The sequence below is a fragment of the Mustelus asterias genome, chromosome 16, assembly GCF_964213995.1.
Source record: "Mustelus asterias chromosome 16, sMusAst1.hap1.1, whole genome shotgun sequence".
NCBI classification, from domain to species: domain Eukaryota; kingdom Metazoa; phylum Chordata; class Chondrichthyes; order Carcharhiniformes; family Triakidae; genus Mustelus; species Mustelus asterias.
In genome coordinates, this window is record NC_135816.1 from 12,374,640 (window position 1) to 12,395,110 (window position 20,471).

The 20,471-nt window shown below is 43.9% G+C and overlaps 1 protein-coding gene across 1 annotated transcript in view; it reads right to left on the reverse strand.

Annotated features, from left to right (window-relative positions):
- Nucleotides 1-20,471, reverse strand: part of mgat4b (alpha-1,3-mannosyl-glycoprotein 4-beta-N-acetylglucosaminyltransferase B) — a 232,042-nt gene that overhangs the window by 64,867 nt on the left and 146,704 nt on the right. Inside the window, exon 5 of the mRNA XM_078231799.1 lies at nt 12,076-12,122. Within this exon, the coding sequence (XP_078087925.1) occupies nt 12,076-12,122 (47 nt within the window). The remainder of the gene's footprint in view (nt 1-12,075; nt 12,123-20,471) is intronic.

The following is a 20,471-nucleotide window of genomic DNA, read 5'->3' on the forward strand; positions in this document are numbered from 1 at the left end:
GAGAGCGGGTAAATGGAGTTGAAATCAACCATGATTGAATGGTGGAGTGGACTCGATGGGCCGAATGGCCTTACTTCCGCTCCTATGTCTTATGGTCTTATGGTCTTATGGTCTTATGCTTTGTGCCCATCTTATTGAAGCTTACAGGATACTGCGAGGCCTGGATAGAGTGGACGTGGAGAGAATGTTTCCACTAGTAGGAAAAACTAGAACTGGAGGACACAACCTCAGGCTAAAGGGACGATCCTTTGAAACAGAGATAAGGAGGAATTTCTTCAGCCAGAGAGTGGTGAATCTGTGGAACACATTGCCGCAGAAGGCTGTGGAGGCCAGGTCATTGAGTATCTTTAAGACAGAGATAGATAGGTTCTTGATTAATAAGGGGATCAGGAGAACGGGGATGAGAAAAATATCAACCATGATTGAATGGCGGGGCAGACTCGATGGGCCGAGTGGCCTAATTCTGCTCCTATGTCTTATGGTCTTATCTGAAATGGTAGCCACGGTCTTGTTTAAACAGCTCATCCAGAAGCTGACAAAATCCTGACAGTTCTGCATTCCTTCTCTGTTGCACTGAAGCGTCAACCTGATGCTTAAATCTCTGGAGTGGACTTGAATCTTGACCTTGCAATTCAGAGGTAACAGCAGTATGTACTGAACCCACACCTGCCAATGGCAGAGGGTTGAATCTGGGAATGCACAGGAGGCCAGAATTGAAGAATGACAGAGATCTTGGAGGGTTGTTGGGCTGGTGGTGGTTACTCCTTGGGAGGGGAAAGGCCATAGAGGGATTTAAAACAAGAATGAGAATTTTAAAATTGAAGTTCTGCTTAACTGTACAGTGGTTTCTTCACTAAAGGCACAGTAAGAAGTCTCACAACACCAGGTTAAAGTCCAACAGGTTTATTTGGAATCATGAGCTTTCGGAGCACTGCTCCTTCATCAATGGGCGGCACGGTAGCACAGTGGTTAGCACTGCTGCTTTACAGCTCCAGGGACCTGGGTTCGATTCCCGGCTTGGGTCACTGTCTGTGTGGAGTTTGCACATTCTCCTCGTGTCTGCGTGGGTTTCCTCCAGGTGCTCCAGTTTCCTCCCACAGTCCAAAGACGTGTGGGTTAGGTTGATTGGCCATGCTAAAATTGCCCTTAGTGTCCTGGGATGCGTAGGTTAGAGGGATTAGTGGGTAAATATGTAGGGATATGGGGGTAGGGCCTGGGTGGGATTGTGGTCAGTGCAGACTCGATGGGCCGAATGGCCTCTTTCTGTGCTGTAGGGTTTCTAAGATTTCTAAGATCAGGTGCGTGGCTCACTGACCACCCTAGTACACGTCTTGTCCACAAGTGGAAACATCTTCTTTAATTGTACCATATCCAATCCTCTCAAAATATTAAAAGCCTCCATCAGGTCCGGGAAATAAATGAAATACCCTGCATCCCACAGATTCCAACTTTGCCTGGGGGTGGAGTGGGGGGCACCCCAGTCCAAAGCCAGCATCTCCACTAAAGGGAAAAGGGAAAAATTAAAAAACCACAAGTATTACCCTTTTTCTTAGACACACACACACACATCTTACATTTGTTCAAACATTTTGTATTTCTAAATTAATTCTCAGCATGTGGGTGTTATTGGCAAGCCTACCATTTATTGCCCATCCAAGTTGTCTTTGAGAATATTGTGGTGGGCCGCCATTCTTGAGCTGCTTCAGACCATAAGGTGAATGACATTAAGTAAATGGTTTCAGGATTTTGACTCAGCCATATTGAAGAAACAACCAGTATATGTCCAAGTTAGGATGATGTGGGTGACTTGGTGACCCCTTTAAGGGAGCGATCCCCGACGGCCACATATAAGCGAGAGGCCAAACTAATCGGGTACAAGGGCATGTGTCCAGTGTCAGGGAAGAACCTCAGTTGGAGCCAAGGAGGGGTGGAGAGTAGTCATGTATTCAGTTCAGACCCTTTATAACTGTAAGATAACTGTGAAAAGGGACCCAAGTTGGATACCCCAAACCAGCTCCAACTAAATAAGGTGCCGTCTTCAGAATTAGCCTTGATGGTAAATGGCAGATCTCTTAAATGGAAGTCGACATAGGAGCCACGGCCACAATCATAAGGGAACAGGCATTTTGTTACCTTCAAAAAGACCTCCAACCATTGAGACCGAGGTGAGTCAGGAGCCATATTGTCTACATATATAGGAGAGACATTGAACATGATAGGATCAGCAACATCTACTGTGCCCTACAGGAACCAAATGATGCAGCTACCTGTCCTGGTCATTGAAGGTCACAGGCCTTGCTTAATGGGCTGAGATTGTCTCAAGCAGATAAAAGTAAATTGGTTGGAAATATTAAACCTAAACAGAGGTTTTCAGGAATTGCTGTGTAAATATTCCAAGGTTTTCCAAAAGGAGCTAGGATGGATAAGGGAGGCGAACGCCAAAATTTATCTGAATCCTGATGCAACACCTGAATTATTTCAGGCCCACCCAGTGCCCTCTGTATTTCATCATAATGTTGAAGTTGAGTTTGGGAGATTGGAAGATTGAGGCAATATAAAACCGGTACAATTCTCTGAATGGGCTGTGACCAGAGTCCCTCTCCTCAAACTGGATTGTACTGTAACAATTTGTGGGGATTATAACCAACTGTGAATCGAGGAGCTCAGATGGACAGATACCACATTCCTAGAATTGGGGACCTCTGCACCAAACTCACCGGGGGCCTAAAGTACACCGAGTTAGACCTTAGTCATACCTACCAGCAGCTGGAGTTGGATGAAGATTCCCAGAGGTTAGTTATTACCACACCCACAAGGGGTTATACCAGCATACACAGTTATTTTTGGAGTCTCATCAGCCTGTGCCATTTTCCATTGTACGATGGAAAGTTTATTACAGGGCATCCCTAACATAGTGGTTTATCTAGATGATGCCTTAATTACAGAAGCCTAACCTGAGGAACACAGACCAAACTTAGAGGAAATTTTGAGAAGACTTGAAGAAGTGGGTGTCCATTTGAAATGAGAGAAATGCACCTTCCAGGTGGATGAAGTTAGGTATTTGGGGTTCAGGGTAGACGCTAAAGGTTTACATCCTTTAGAAGATAAAGTTAAAGCCATTAAGGATGTTCCACAGCCAAAAAACGTATCAGAGTTGAAGTCATTCATAGGAATAGTGAATTATTATGGTAGATTCTTACAAAATGTGTCCACAATCTTAGCCCCACTTCACCAGCTTTTAAAGAAGCATCAGTGTTGGAATGGGGAGAGGAACAAAAAGAAGCATTTACCTCAGTAAAGCAGGATCTTCGGCACTGTTGGTGCATTTTGATCCGAACCAAGCCGTTGGTAGTTACATGCGATCACCGTATGGAGTGGGAGCAGTTTTGTCCCACAGGACGCCTGATGGAGTAGAAAGGCCAATTGCCTTTGCATCGAGAACATTATCAGATGCAGAAAAAAAGTATTTCCAGATAGATAAAGGAAGTTTAGCAATAACTTGTGCATCAGATCACAAACTGTTGTTAGGTTTATTCTGAGCGGATAAAGCAATGCCGCCAATTGCCTCTGCAAGGGTACAGAGATGGGCTCCATTGATAGCACACACACAGGTACATGCTTCAGCATCGCCCAGGGACACAGATATCAAATGTGGAAGCATTCAGCTGCTTGCTCTTGCCGCTAACAGTACCTTCACCACCAAACAAGAAATACTACTGGCACTGCACCTGATAAGAGACTTTGCCAGTCTCAGCTAAACACAAAAACTTGAACAAAAAAGACCCAGTGTTATGAAAGGTTGAGAAGATGGCGATGCAAGGATGGCAGTATGATAAGTCAGACCTACTTAAAACTTGCCAGAGAAGAACAGGGATAACGTGTGGATGGCATATTGTTGTGGGGGGGCTCATGTTATAATGCTACCCCAAGGAAGACAACATTTATTACAGGAATTGCAGGACGCACATCCAGGGCAAAGCAGGATGGAAGCACTTGCCTCAAGTTATGTTTGGTGGCTGGGCAACGTTAAAGAAATCAAAAGAGTAGTCAACCACTGCTCTAGTTGTGAGGCCCACCAGGCATTGCTGCCACCAGTGAATATGCATCCTTCGGAGTGGCCAGATAGGCCATGGGCAAGAATACATATAGATCTCACAGGGCCATTCTTGGGACATCGGTTTCTCATCTTAGTTGATGCGCATTCTAAATGGTTGGATGTCCAATTGATGAACTCTAAAGTTCACAATGCCCACAGCCACTATTGACAAATTGATTTTTGCCATCCATCACATCCCAGAAGTCTTAGGTCAGAATTCTCCCATCCCGCCCGCCTATGGAATTTTAGCGGGCGGGTTGCGGAGAATGTGACACGCCATTGACGGTCAGGCAGGAATTTTCAGCTTTTAGACCAGCGCGGCCGGAGAATTCAGCCCTTAGTGTCAGACAATGGCACATCATTTACAGCGGAGGAGTTTCAAAACTTTGCCAAATCAAATGGTGTTGCCATGTTAGGCCAGCACCGTACCAACATCCAATGAGTTAGCGGAATGAGCCATACAAGCGTTCAAATCATTGATGAATAAAGTTAATCGGTGTTTACCGCTATGTATAGCTAGTTTCTTGGTGTCGTACATTACCATGTCAAATGCGATCACAGGTCACGCCAACTAAGCTGCTAATGGGATGCTGCTTACGGACATGGTTGGATATGATACTCCCAGAATTGACAGGGAGGATGGAGGCTAGAACTTCCTAGAAAGAAAATCATAACTCGAGAAAAAAGACAGTGTTTTCCAAGTTGATGATTTTGCAGCAGGGCCAATATGGGCGGTTGGAAAAATTGTGCAAAGAACAAGACCAGCTTCTATGTGGTAGGATTGCAAGGTCATCGTGTCCAAAACCATGTAAACCAATTGAGGAGGAGAGCTGGGCCGGATGCAGGAGGTCAACAGGTGAAACCCCCCCCCCCGCCGCCGCGCAGTGGATTTGAGTTAATCAGTGATAGGTACAGGGATCCGTGTTGTAAATGTGGAACCAAAACAAACAGTGGTTTCTGTAGCTGGAGAGACAGCAGCTACAGAGAAGGGTCTTAACCCCGGATTGATGAATTTACTTTTCACGATTGTCCGTCCAGATTCATCATGTCCCAAAAGTATAACGCAGAATTGAGATATTCTACCAGGGTCTGGAAGCCACCTGACTGACTGAACTGATGAGAATTTCCTTGGGTATTCCGAATATCTTGTTCTGATATGCATGCCTTTGTTTAATGACGTTCCTTTTGTTTCATCCATGGGTAAACTCAGGAGTGGGGGAAAGAATGTGGGTAGTGAGACCCCCTTTAAGAGGGTGATTCCTGAGGGCCACATGATTGGGCTCGCCCTAATGGAGATGCAGCGCGGGAAGCTGAGCCAATCGGGTGCAAGGGCGCGCTTCCAGGGTCAGGGAGGAACTTCAGTTAGAGCCAGGGAGCAGTGGACTAGTTCTTCAGACCCTTGTTAGTATATATCTATTTATCGTTGGTAATAAACCCTTTTAGCTTTAAGCCACAACTCGTCGCCATCGAAGTTATTACACTTGGCACTGATGATGTTCCCATGCACTTGAAGGTCTGGTACTTCTAGCCAGTGGAAGTCGCGGGTTTTGGAGATGGCAAGTTGCTGCAGTAAACCATGTAGATGGCACACTCTGCAGCTATGGTGCGCCAGTGGTTCGGGAAGTGAATGTTTAGACAAGTGGGTGAAGTGCTGATAAAGCAGGCTGCAATTTCTGGAGTGTTGTTGCAGCTGCACCCATTCAACACGGTGAGACACCGCTTTCAGTTTTTCACAAGGCCATTGACGGGGCAGGTTATTCAATCCACCTCCATTCACCCACCCAGCAAAACAAAAACAACTGGAGTCTTCTCAAACACAGCAAACTGTCATTGAACAATTGATGTCTCCAAGCCCTTGAACAGAGTGCACGAGTATGAGTTGAACACTGAATGCCCTGTCATCAATCTCCTGCTTAAACATTTGCATTTCACAAAGTAGTAAGTGTCGTAAATGGACAAGTCACAGAATGAGAGATAATGGTGGAGCAAGAATCTCCAGTTTCAGAGGCAGAAATTGGAAAAATGTGGAGGAGTGAGAATCATCTCATTGGGTTATTGTTTCAGAGTATCAGCAGCTGTGTTTGAAGCACAGATGGTTAGATCATTAAACCGTGTTTTGTTTCAGCTTTTCAGACGCAGCCTGTGATAAACATTGGCAGCGTCTATACCCTGACCTAGATTTCATCTTTTTTAAAAAGCATTCACAACAGAAGGGAATGATTAATGCTCACAATTAAGGTGCAGTTCATGAGCACATTCCAAACTGAAAACATTGTAAACCCGCAAACCCCTGCTGTTTATTTAGTATCTCATCTTCTCATCTATAGGAAAACTTACTGTCTGCTAAACAGATAAACAACAATTAAACACATTCTTAAACTCTCCAATGGGCAAGTCTATACTCAGCAGTGCCACAGCAATATAGATTAGCACTCAGTAAAAATACCGCAGATGCTGACCATCTTAAATATAAACCGAAAATAATGAAAAATTCAACAAGTCAGGCAACATCCATAGGGACAGACGCATTCTCCCACCTGGGGACTAATTCCCATGGTGGCTGCAGGGTTATGGGGGGGGGTGTTTCCTGCTGCAGAGGCCAATGGGAAATCACGCCATATCCTCTGTCCTGGCCCCATTAATTATGCAACCAGGGTTTCGCGCCGTATTCCATGACGGGCAGGTCCGATGGCACATCGCCCACCACTGTGTCCATGCGCCAGATTGCAAAGGTGCCCAACATCACTGACCCACTACTGAAGAAGATGGACCTCCTGAAAAAAAAAATGGATCTCCGGGAACACTGAGGCCAGAAGATGGACATCCTCAATGACAATGAATCTGGAAGATCTGCCTGTCGATGCTCTCCCCACTCACTGCTGTCCTGTTCCAGGGGCCAAGGTTACTGGTGGCGTCCTTTCCGAATCCCAGAGGCAGCCCCAGGCATTGTTCAGGTGAGTCCCAACCTCTGCACGTTACATCATCCCAGACATGTTTTGGACCGGAATTTTTTCCTGCTGGCGTCGCGGAGAATCGAGGATGGATGGAAGATGCCAATCAGGCCTACATCTGCATCCCATTAGCAGAGTGCAAATCTTTTTACCACACCACCAATTTTGTAATAGGGCATGTATTAATACCAGCAGGATAGGTTTGCTATTACCACAGCACAGTAATATGAACTTAGATCGCACAATCTGTTAAATGTATTGCCATGAAACTTCACTTTGTCATGAATATCCTGGGTCCTAGTTATGTTTGCATTCAAACATTTCTTTTAACTTATAATTGAAACATTGATGTTGGGCTGGAACCCCACTCTCGTTTCCTATATCTGTGCTGGGATCCCATTTCCTGAGAGGACTGGGGGAGGGGTTGGGTTTCACATTGGCCGCCAGCAGGTTTCCCTGGTGGGCACCAGTGGAAGATACCGCAGGAAATTCACGCCGGTGTGAAAATGATTTTTTGTGCACTCTCAAGCACCCCCCCCCCTCCCCCCCACCCCACCCCTCTCAGGAAATGGGATCCCAGCACAGATATAGGAAACGAGAGTGGGGTTCCAGCCCAACATCAATGTTTCAATTATAAGTTAAAAGAAATGTTTCAATGCAATACATTTAACAGATTGTGCGATCTAAGTTCATATTACTGTGCTGTGGTAATAGCAAACCTTTCCTGCTGGTATTAATACATGCTCCATTACAAAATTGGTGGTGTGGTAAAAAGTGAGTAGCAAAGCCTTAGATTACCAGATGATATAGATGGGCTGGTTAGATGAGCAGAAGAGTGGCAAATGGAATTTAACCTGAAAAGTGTGAGGTGATGCATTTTGGGAGGGCTAACAAGGCAAGGAAATACACAATGAATGACCGGACCCTAGGAAGTACAGAGGATCAGAGGGGATCACTGGCTTTGAATCCATGATTTTCTGACTCAGAGGAGAGTGCTATCCACTGATGACAAGCTGACATCATTAGAGGTTGGACTATACTTCAGCAAAGGAGGATGTAGAATGAGGTATAAGCCAGTGTTGGTTGACCAGCATGAAAATCTAAATAAGGAACAAAAGTTACAGAACCAAAAGTTACATTAACCCCAAAACTATTAACAGATGAATCAGTTCTGGAATTCACCAGTACGTGGGTGTACAATGAAATTCCAACATCCGAGGTTTCCCACAGACTATAAATGACTCGCATCCCACAGTCCTTTAGTACCACACAAAATAAAACAAGCAATTTCTTTTTCCATCTTCTGCATTCAAAAACTTTAATGAGTTTTCAGAATTTGTTGACAAATTTGTTGAATTTGTTCCTCATCTTGATAACTAATCAATGAGTAAAGAATGATACAGGCCAGAAGGGGACCATGCATTCTCACTGCGGGCATTTTGACAGAGCTGCCCGATTAGTCCCAATTCCCTACTACTTCCCTAAAGCACTGCATCTTTTTCAAATCCATATCCATTCCCCTTTCATAATTTACTACTGAAACTGTTTCCACCACCTTTACAGGCCTTGCGTTCCAGATCACAACTCTTGGGACTTTGTAGTGTAATTGAGATAACTGGTCATTCCAGAAGAGAGGAAATGGTTACCAAGCCCACGTAATTACTATCGATAATTCTCACATCTCACCACACCCTTCTATCCATTCTCTCTTCCCCCTCCGGAAATGAATTTATACGGCATTGAAAAATTAACCCTTCCAATTCCACAGTCTTTCAGTGAAGTGCCAAATCTAACTGTGGCCAATGTCATGCCAATAGAATTAATCCCAAACTTCATGGGGGTGTAACTGATCACAAGTATATTATTGTGTGGTCTCCTCTATATCAGAGAGACCAAGCATAGACTGGGTGGTCACTTTGCTGAGCGCCTTCGGTCTGTGCACAATCAGGACCCTGACCTTCCGGTTGTTGCCATTTTAACACACGAACCTGCTCCATGCCCACATGTCTGTCCTTGGCCTGCTGCAATGTTCCAGCGAAGCTCAACGTAAACTGAAGGAACAACATCTCATCCTCCGCTAGGCACTTCTGGTCTCAACATGGAATTCAAGAACTTCTGATGATTTGCTCTATCCCACCACGGCCGTCTTTGTTTTCATTCTATTTTTTTTTACTGTTCTCTACCTTTTATTTCTTTATTGTCTTTCTTCATTTTTCTTCCCCCTCCCCAACTCTTTCCCGTTACTTTATCCCCCCCCTTTCTTACCTTTTCTCCTCCTATGCTTCCCCTTTTTCTAAATTTTTCCTCTCTCCCATCCATTCCCCCCCCCCCTCCCCCCACATCTTCATCTGTCACAGTTTACCCTCTGATTTCAGCTTTTCTGCTGTTTGGCCATTTCCCCTGGTTTCTGTGGCTATGACTCATCTTTCATTCCCTCACCCTGCATAGAGTCATAGAGGTTTACAGCATGGAAACAGGCCCTACGGCCCAACTTGTCCATGCCGCCCTTTTTTTTAAACCCCTAAACTAATCCCAATTGCCCACATTTGGCCCATATCCCTCTATATCCATCATACCCATGTAACTATCTAAATGCTTTTTAAAGACAAAATTGTACCCGCCTCTACTACTACCTCTGACAGCTTGTTCCAGACACTCACCATCTTGTGTGTGAAACAAATTGCCCCTCTGGACACTTTTGTATCTCTCCCCTCTCACCTTAAACCTATGCACTCTAGTTTTAGACTCCCCTACCTTTGGGAAAGAAGGTATCTAGCTGATCTATGCCCCTCGTTATTTTATAGACCTCTATAAGATCACCCCTCAGCCCCCTATGCTCCAGAGAAAAAAGTCCCAGTCTATCCAGCTCTCCTTATAACTCAAACCTTCAAGTCCCAGTAGCATCCTTGTAAACCTTTTCTGCACTCTTTCTAGTTTAATAACATCTTTTCTATAATAGGGTGACCAGAATTGCACACAGTATTCCAAGTGTGGCCTTACCAATGTCTTGTACAACTTCAACAAGACGTCCCAACTCCTGTATTCAATGTTCTGACCGATGAAACCAAGCATGCCGAATGCCTTCTTCACCACTCTGTCCACCTGTGACTCCACTTTCAAGGAGCTATGAACATGTACCCCTAGATTTCTCTGTTCTGTAACTCTCCCCAACGCCCTACCATTAACTGAGTAAGTCCTGCCCTGGTTCAATCTATCAAAATGCATCACCTCGCATTTGTCTAAATTAAACTCCATCTGCCATTCGTCAGCCCACTGGCCCAATTGATCAAGATCCCGTTGCAATTGGAGATAACTTTCTTCACTGTCCACTATGCCACCAATCTTGGTGTCATCTGCAAACTTACTAACCATGCCTCCTATATTCTCATCCAAATCATTAATATAAATGACAAATAACAGTGGACCCAGCACGGATCCCTGAGGCACACCGCTGGTCACACACCTCCAGTTTGAAAAATAACTCTCTACAACCACCCTCCAGCTTCTGTCAAGAAGCCAATTTTGTATCCATTTAGATGCCTCACCCTGGATCCTGTGAGATTTAACCTTATGCAACAACCTACCAAGTATAAATAAATACTGCAGTATAAATATCTCCCACTTTTTATGCCTTTTAGCTTTGACAAAGAGACATCTGGACTCGAAACATCAGCTCTTTTCTCTCCTTACAGTTGCTGCCAGACCTGCTGAGATTTTCCAGTGTTTTCTCTTTTGGTTTCAGATTCCAGCATCCGCCGTAATTTGCTTTTATATTATCTTGTCGTGGGTTTGGAGTAGTTTCTGAAGACTGCTAGTTGCAAACACCAACTTCATTGTAACTTCATTTCAGTTATGGGAACACTCCCTCACACTAGCTTCTTTCCATGCTTTCTCCTCGACACTCAAATCACATGTGGCATATGTCACTTCCTTCATTGATAACAGATTGTTACAGTTAACTCTCAGTCCAAAATACTGCATTATAATACAGTGGCAGTGACACAAACTGACTTCAGCAATTTAGCCACCTGTTGGCTTTTCTACTGAAGTTAACAGACATTAGGTATAAAACAGGCTGCTGACTCACCATTGCCCAATTGCTTGAAATCAATTTTACCCTCACCATTGTTTCCATTCATTCTTTGCTTGTTCGGGTTCAACCTGTCCTGGTCCCCCCCATGCCGACGCTATAGTTAAGAAAGCCCACCAATGTTTCTACTTTCTCAGAAGACTAAGGAAATTTGGCATGTCAGCTACGACTCTCACCAACTTTTACAGATGCACCATAGAAAGCATTCTTTCTGGTTGTATCACAGCTTGGTATGGCTCCTGCTCTGCCCAAGACTGCAAGGAACAACAAAAGGTCGTGACTGTAGCCCAGTCCATCACCCAAACCAGCCTCCCACCCATTGACTCTGTCTTCCCTTCCTGCTGCCTCGGCAAAACAGCCAGCATAATTAAGGACTCCACGCACCCCAAACATTCTTTCTTCCACCTTCTTCCATCGGGAAAAAGATACAAAAGTCTGAGGTCACGTACCAACCGACTCAAGAACAGCTTCTTCCCTGCTGCCGTCAGACTTTTGAATGGACCTACCTCGCATTAAGTTGATCTTTCTCTCCACCCTAGCTATGACTGTAACACTACATTCTGCACTCTCTCCTTTCCTTCTCTATGAATGATATGTTTTGTCTGTATAGCGCGCAAGAAACAATACTTTTCACTGTATGTTAATACATGTGACAATAATAAATCAAATCATTCATTCTTTGCATATTCGGATACATAAATACAAATTCTTATTATTTAATTGCTTCTAGTTAAGCAAGAAAAGCAATAACAAAGAATAACAACAATTTCACCAGTGATTTTTTTATCTGCCACTATTCAATGTTGAATTAATTCCAATTATAGTCTCTTTAGTAGAACATTAAGGGAAAGGGGTACAGTGCAAAAGAATTATTTGAGTCAAGAAAATTGTCCACTTCAAAAATGTCTATAGACAGGTAAGAAATGAAAATTACTTACAAACTTTTGAGATTTTCTGCAACACTATTTACATATGGTAAATCTGTCTGCAAAAGAAGAAAATGCAAGAACAAAGTGATTGAGTATTCATAGGAGATTTAAGCAGAGCTGCCAATTTCAACTTTTTTTGAAATCACGATCAGCATCACAGCAACTGTCATCAAGTCAAAGGATATCGTTTTCACATTTCAGTTTCAGCTTATCTTTATTTTCAAGTCAAGGAAACGCACTCAAGTTTGACTTCCTTTGGGGATTAATACTGATTGTTTCCCAGGGAGCTGGAGTGGCTCAGTGGATAGTTTGCAATCTGCTTCTGAGCCAGATAGCCCCAGGGTCAAGTCCTACACCAGTACTGGCTGGCTAAAGATGAACCCAGCCACTGATGCAGCCAAGTTAGCATATATCCATGTTAGAAGGGCACCAGCTGTATAACCATTTGTCAAATTCACTAAAGTGATGGTTGATAGGAAAGAGTGATCAAGCAGCATTGTGGCGATGCCATGTATGGGCAGCACGGTGGCACAATGGTTAGCACTGCTGCCTCACAGCTCCAGGGACACGGGTTCGATTCCCGGCTTGGGTCACTGTCTGTGTGGAGTTTGCATGTTCTCCCCGTGTCTGCGTGGGTTTCCTCTGGGTGCTCCAGTTTCTTCCCACAGTTTGAAAGAAGTGCTGGTTAGGTGCATTGACCCGAACAGGCGCCGCCGGAGTGTGGCAACTAGGGAAATTTCACAGTAACTTCATTGCAGTGTTAATGTAAGCCTTACTTGTGACTAATAAATAAACTTCTACTTTAACATGGGAAATGCTGAAACAGAGAGACTGAAACGCGGTTTCTCCAAAACTCGAGGTCACAGTCTCAGGGTTAAGGGAGCCACTTCGGACTGGGAAGGGAAGGAATTTCTCTCCTCAGAATCTTTGGAATTCAACATTCCAGAGTGAGTGCTTGGTAGTTGAGCATATTCAAGGTAGATAGATATTTGAACATTAATGGGAAAGTGGTGTTGGGGTTGAAGATCATGATCATACTGAATTGCAGAGCAGGCTCGACGCATCTTGTTTGGAAAAGCGAGGATCTAGGTTTCATAATTCAATCTTGTTCCAAGATGGCGTCAGAGCGAGGCGACTTCTTGAAAGCTGTGCCCAGCATACCTTCTAATTCTATCTTTTACCCTCGTTCTATGCTTCTAAAACTTCATTCTAACTCCTTTAAGCTCTCTAACAATGCTTTCATGCAATTTCTTACTGTAACACTACATTCTGCACTCTCTCGTTTTCTTCTCTATGAACGGTATGCTTTGTCTGTACAATGCGCAAGAAAGAATACTTTTCACTGTATGTTAATACATGTGACAATAATAAATCAAATCAAAAATCAAAATAAAGTTACAGCTATTTAGTCTGCAATAAATCAGAGATCCATCTCCACCAGAATTCAAACAAATGTCCCAGAAATACCTTGTGTTGCGAGTAAAAGTCTACTTACTTTTTGTTTGATATACTGTGCAAACAAGAGCTCTTTCTATTCTACATTATCATTCACCAATAGCTTCCAGCCACTAGACTGTAAATGCTTGGAAAGAAATAGAGAGCAGCATCCAGACGCTAAGCACATTTTAAAAACCTAATTTGACAGCAAGCTGGAAGCCGGCATTCAGTCCCAATCAGAATGACACAGTCACTTTGGGCACACAATGCAGAAGTTGGGAATCTAATTGCACCTTAACAGAAAGCATGTGAGAAAAAAAGCACGCAAGTATGTGAAAATGGATTTCTAAAGGGATCATCTGAGCAGAACACTGGGTTATTGAGTTCAATTGGAACCAAAGCTACCTACAGCCCAACAGATGCAAATGCACTGATATTTAGCTATAGTGTTGTAAAATTCCAACACCAAGGTATTGGTTTTCAAACACCCCGGTACCCTGGGGCAGGGGGAGGGGGGGGGGGGGGGGGGTGCATAAGTTTTTATAAAAGCAGCAGATGGTGTGTCTGTCTACTAATGCCTCCAGAACACACTGCAATTTTCAAAGTGATGGCGGAGTGGATGGAGTCGACAACACAGTCATCCTAAATTAACAGTCTGTTAACAAGCTCTTGTAGGAACTTAATAGGCTGGAGACTGGGAAAAGCAAATGATCTGGTTGTACACGTAAATACTGAGCTGTCAGGAGCACAGTGGGAAGCCATTATAGATTTGGCTGATGAATAAAAGTCATTAATAAAATGGGTGAATTCAAATATAGTGGGTAAAGTATTTTTTGATTGACTGTTTGGCCACTTGTTTATGCAATGATGTTATTGCCCCCTGTTCTCCTGCCTTCTTCATTCTACAGTGCAACAGGAAGCCTGGTCATGACTGCAGTTTGCCTTTGAGTGTTGCAATCTGGAGCCCTTTCCCACTTGAATTCACCACCCAAAAACTACTAAATGGTTGCTAGGTTCATCTGTGTCTAATTAATGATCCTACTTTTCAAAATAGCATCATGCCTGCGAAGCAGACATGGGTCAAATCCCAACCCCAGACTGAAAATCACCTCCCCCTTCCCCGTGAACAATCAACATTTTGCTTCCTGCTGCACAACACCCTGACCTAGCCCCCACCCTTGGCCCTTCCAATCAAAAATGCCAACAACAACTTGCATTCGTATAGTCAATTTAACATTGAAAGGCAATCAATGCCTACTTCTGGAGGGTTATCAAATAATATTTGCTACAGAGCCACACTAGGCGATATTAGGACAGGCAGTCAAAAGTCTGGTCAAAGGGGCAGGACTTTTAAGAGGCATTTCCATGTTAGAAAGAAGGTATTCAAGAACCTAAGCAGCTGCAAACACAATGGTGAGATGGCAGAAATTGGGGATGCACAATAGGTCAGAGTTGGAAATCAGAGATCAGGGAAGGTAATAGGGCGAGATAAAGTTAGAGATGTAGGGAAAGGGAATAGCAAAGGCACAGAGAGATTTGTACAGAAGACAAAAACATTAACAGAAGAACCTTGGCTTTCATTTCACTTCACCAACAGAAGTGAAGTGTGCAGTTTATCCATTCAGTCTGGGGCAACTTTGCTGACCTAAATTTGATTACTATATGATCGTCAGGCTCCCTGGCTCGCTACCTGGGCGGAGGGGAGGGGGTCATGGCTCAGCAACAGGGTATAAATGTGAAAAATCCTTTCCACACACTTGTTTGTAAGTAGTGGCTGGCCAAGTTCTTACACTGGTCCCCTTCTCTTTTGTTTGACTCATTGACTGCACAAACTCTCAGCACAAACAATTCTGACAACAAGTCACCAACTTGAAGCATGAACTATTTCACTATTTCACTGGAAATGGTTTTTCTTTATTTAATCATTCGAAACTCTTCATGATTTTAACACCTGTATTGAATCATAGAGTCGTGGAACAACCCCATTTCCTCAGGTCTTGCCAGATAATTGAAGGCTCCACTGGAACAAATCTAGCAAATCTCCTTTGCACTTTTCCTCAGGTCTTAGGAACAAAGAAACATAGGAACAGGAGTAGGCTTCTTAGCCTGTTCCACCATTGAACTAATTCATAGCTGGTGTATGATCTAACACCTTTGCTCCACATCCTTCGATACCTTTGGGAAGTGGTAACATAGTGGCATTGTCATTGGACTAGTAATCTAGATGCTCTGAAATTAAAAGTTTAATGATGACCATTGTTGATTTTTGTAAATCCCATCTGGTTCACCAATGTTCTTGAGGGAAGGAAATCTTTACCTGGTTTGGTCTACACGAGACTCCAGACGCACAGCAATATGGTTGACTTTTAACTGCCATCTGAAATGGCTTAGCAAGCCATTCAGTTCAAGGGCATTGGGGATTGGGGGGGGGGGGGGGGGGAGAGGGGGAGGAGAAAGAGAACTTCTGGGTTCAGTTGACCAATGAATTCCTAATTCTGCTGGAAGGTATGGAAAGTAGAATGCTATTGGTCAAAGTAAATACAGTGTAATTGCATCTTCCACCTTGGATGACAGGTTGGGTGGGAGTATTAAATCTTCAGAAATGTATATCTGTTGTAGCCCTGTGATGTAAGGTCAGAGAGAAGTTGGAATCCTCTGACTATCTCTCTCCCAATGTGTTGGTCAAATAAAGATTGCCTTTAACCGCAAGCTGTTTTTTGCAAGTCTTTGTGTTTGCTGAAATCAGCTGAATACAAGACCTCCCCCCTGCCCAGTGGAATGCACCAAGAAATTCCCCTATCACCAACATAACATAAAATTCTCAGAAATGAAAAATGCAATGCTAAATATTACCCACAACATTATTCCAGGCCTACATTATCTGTTCCTCAAACGGTTTTTCCTATTTTGGTTTTGCAGAGTTAACCTACATGACACTGCAACATTCTTTCACTTGTTGTTCTTTCTGCATCGGTACAGGCAATTCTTGCCTCAGTCACACACTTCCTAATCATTCAATTTCTTGATCAATTATTTTCTGTTGGAATTTTCCATTCAATTTAGGGCGTGAGAAACATGGTATGGTAAAAGTCTATTTGGACCAACAAGGCCACGTACACTCTACACTGTCATGGACTCTAGCCATCCAGTTGATCTCCTCCCACAGCTCATGCACGTTTGAACCTAGTGTGGTGATTGTCCCTTCAAAAGGCAACACAGCAGAACAAGGGTCTGGGTGACCAACGGGGACTCAGTAGGGAATCACCTCAGGTGGTGGAAACATGGGCTGGAATTTTACCGCCCCGGCCGCCATGGGAGTCAGAGCAGGCAAGGGGCGGACAATTAGAAGGTGCATTGACCTCAGGCGGGATTTTATGGTTTCGGGATGAGCAAGGCCGTAGTATTCCAAAGAGAGCACGTGCAGGGAGACTGCATTGCATATTACAAATATTCATCAATGATTCAGTGCAATCCTACAACCCACTGTAAGCGTATCAGCATGGGTAGTACAGTGGAGATTGCTGTTGCGTTCGAAATTTTCATCAACCCAATGGTGCTGTGCATTTCTCTCAGGATCTTTTGATCCTGGCCATCAAAGAAATGCGCAGCATCCCTCCAGTAACTCCATTGGAGCAAAATAGAGTTGGGGAAAGAAGGACATGCCCTCTTTTTACCACACTAGCTGCCATGTGGCATGTTTAGAGGTTCAGTCTTTGACTGTTAATGAATGAATGAATGAGTGAATGGGCGAGTAGGTGAATGGATGAGAGGTGGTTAAATAGGGGAGCTGGGCAGTAGGTAGTCAGGTTGGATCAGGGAGGTAGCCGGGACGGGAGGTTGGTTGGGAGGCGTAGTCGGTCTGGAGTAGTCAGATCAGGTCAGATAGGAATCAAGTTGAGTTGAGCTTTGTTGGTTGTGGGGCAGTCAGGGGGTTGCAAGGGTCGTCAGGAAGGATTATGTGGGAAATTGGGTGTTTGAGGGAGGGTAGTTAGGGAGGTGATAGGGGTTGGAGTTGGGAGGTGGGATTAGTTGTGTCGTTACCCACGTGTTAGACCAGGTTTTAATCTGTCTACCATTTTCCTTGGTAACAGTACAAATTAGTACTTGAAACTGTCCGAAGTCTCCAAATCTAGCTCAGGGTTGGAGACATTCATGGAGGATATCAGGGAGAAAGCGAATGGTCGATCGAAAGATTATATTTCCTCGGCAATTCCCACAAGGAGTTCCAGAGTTCTAATGCTCATCGTCAGATCATCAGATTCAGGGCATGCGACTGGAGGCCCTTAAATATTCTGATAGGGATCAGAATATTTAAGGTTCGGTAGCCCAGATACTTAGAGTTCAAATTCTTAGTGTCAAGTTATGGATTTGAATTCGATAAATATGTGGGAGCAGGAAAAGAAACCACCAAGATGGCTGCCCAGTTGTTAAAATCCAACTGGTTCACTCGGTAATAATAACAGAAAATACTGGATATACTCAGAAAGTCAGACAGCATGCATGCAGAGAGACACAGAATTAATGGGTTGGATTACATGCAGAGGGTGGGCTCCCTGCACTCCAGCACAAATACCCGGGCCAAGTCCACTTGACTGGCTGGCTCTGCTTTAATTTTAATCAGCCTTTAGATTATGTGAGGCAAGAGTTGTGTCCATCTCCAGGAAGAAATGCCACCAGCTGTAGGCCAGCAGCTTTGCGCCACGCCAGGATCGATGGCTGCTACTGGCATTGCATGAGATCAGGCAGGAAGAGGAATTCTGGAGGGCATGAAACCCAGGGTTCAAGATCTCACCGGGACTGGGTTGGCAAGTCCTGGTGAGGAGGTTTTTGGGGAGCATTCTGGACAAAATGGTTGGGCAGGGTGGATGTGGGGAAGCAAAACTGTGGAGGGTAGTGGGCCTCTGATTGGATTTGAATTCAATAAATATGTGGGAGCAGGAAAAGAAACCACCAAGATGGCTGCCTTGGAAGGATGCACCACTCCCTCTTTCACTGATCAATTGCCCGCAGGGCACTTTCAGATTTAGAGCATCTAATTTAATTTTCTTTTGCATTTGATCCCTCTGCAGCTTAGCCGTACATTAACCCACACCAGAATTGGCTCTCTAAGCTATTTCAGAGGTTATCAAGAGTTACTAGTGTGCAGACTGAAGAGGACCACCATTATCATTGTTATGGGGCAACCTGGAACAGGTAATAAGTGTGGCCTGGTCAGCGATGCCCACAAGAATGAAAAAAATATGGGATATGATTTCTACATTAGGAATTTGTCAACAGCCTAGAACATTACATTACATTTCCATTACAGAAAAGCTGAGGACGAAAGTGAGACACTCAAACCTACACTTTTTGAATAACATATTATTTTAAAAATACATTTGGTAACCCAAAAAAGTAAGGGCATTGGTCTATTTTTGATGTGTTCTTCAGTGTATTACTGGTTCACAGGCATTGCAAATCTCCTTCCATAAACAATCTGCAGTGGGACTAGAGTTTGCAAATCACTAATCTTCAAAACTATTCTCATTGACATTCAAATCTCTGCAGCTTCGTTAACACTTGGAAACATAAAACTCATATTGAGAGAGAGAGCTCCTCTGCAGATTTACAGTGGGCTGAGTCAGCTGCCCACCACTGAGTTACATTTCAGAATTGGCAATCAGCTTCCCACATTGACACAAGCAGGAAGGCAGAATTTACTGTCATACATCAATTGTCTGTACCAACAAACTCTGATGAATCACGGACTATTAATTCTGTTTTTGCTTTACTGCTTCTCAAATCGTCCTTTTGTTTAGGAGGAACCCGGAAGCACAGATGGTGAAATAGCAAACCAAGCTCATTATAACAGGTGAAATCACTTGAAAAGCAAACGTGTTGCTGAAACACTATAAAAACGTACTGTTTAAAATAAATGTGTTGAAAATTCTCCCACATCGTGTCCATCATTTCACCTACTCAGATCATGGAATTCACTTGGAATTATTACTCAGCATAACCGGATGCTGGTAATAATATGAAGCTTTAGTCAAACACCAGTTGGACGGCATGGTGGCACAGTAGTTAGCACTGCTGCCTCACAGCACCAAGGTCCCCCAGGTTCACTTCCCGGCTAGGGTCACTGTCTGTGCGGAGTTTGTACGTTCTCCCCGTGTCTGCATGGCTTCCTCCAGGTGCTCCGGTTTTCTCCCACAGTCCAAAGATGTGCGGGTTAGGTAGATTGGCCATGCTAAATTGACCCTTAGTATCGGGGGACTAGCTAGAGTAAATGCATGGGGTCATGGGGCGAGGGCCTGGGTGGGATTGTGGTTGGTGCAGACCTGATGGGCTGAATGGCCTCCTTCTGCACTGTAGGATTCTATGATTTTATGTTTCTATGAGTCCTGTGCTCAGTTCTAGGCACCACTTCTCAGGACAAATATATTAGTTGGTGGGAGTGTAGTACAAATGCTCCAGAATGGTGTTGGGGCCAGAATGGTTGAGTGGCCCAAGATGACAGACTCAAATACTGCTGATCCTGATATTACCTAAGATTGATCAGTTAAGGTCTTTTTATCGAGGCACAAGTTTAAAGCCCATTTCTAGCATAGGTTTCGATCCGCACAAAGGCCCAAGAGTGGCAAACTATTTATATGTCAGCTGTGGCTCAGTGCATAGTACTCTTGCATACGAGTCAGAAGCAAAGAGTACAAGTCCCTATCTAGAGGCCTGAGCACAAAATCTAGGTTGACACTCTCAGTATAGTCACTGAGGCACTCTAAAGCATCAGGGGTAATGGTATTAAAAAAAATTGGAATTAAGCACATGGAAGTGAAGGCTATGTGTTACTAGGGCTGCCAACACTCAGGGGATTGCCCTGAAGTCTTCAGGAATTAGAGAGCAATCTTCAGGACATCATTACGAGAAACATCTGAGAGTATTTTTTTTTTCCTCCTTAATATTACCACTTTTATCAGTAATAGAAAGAA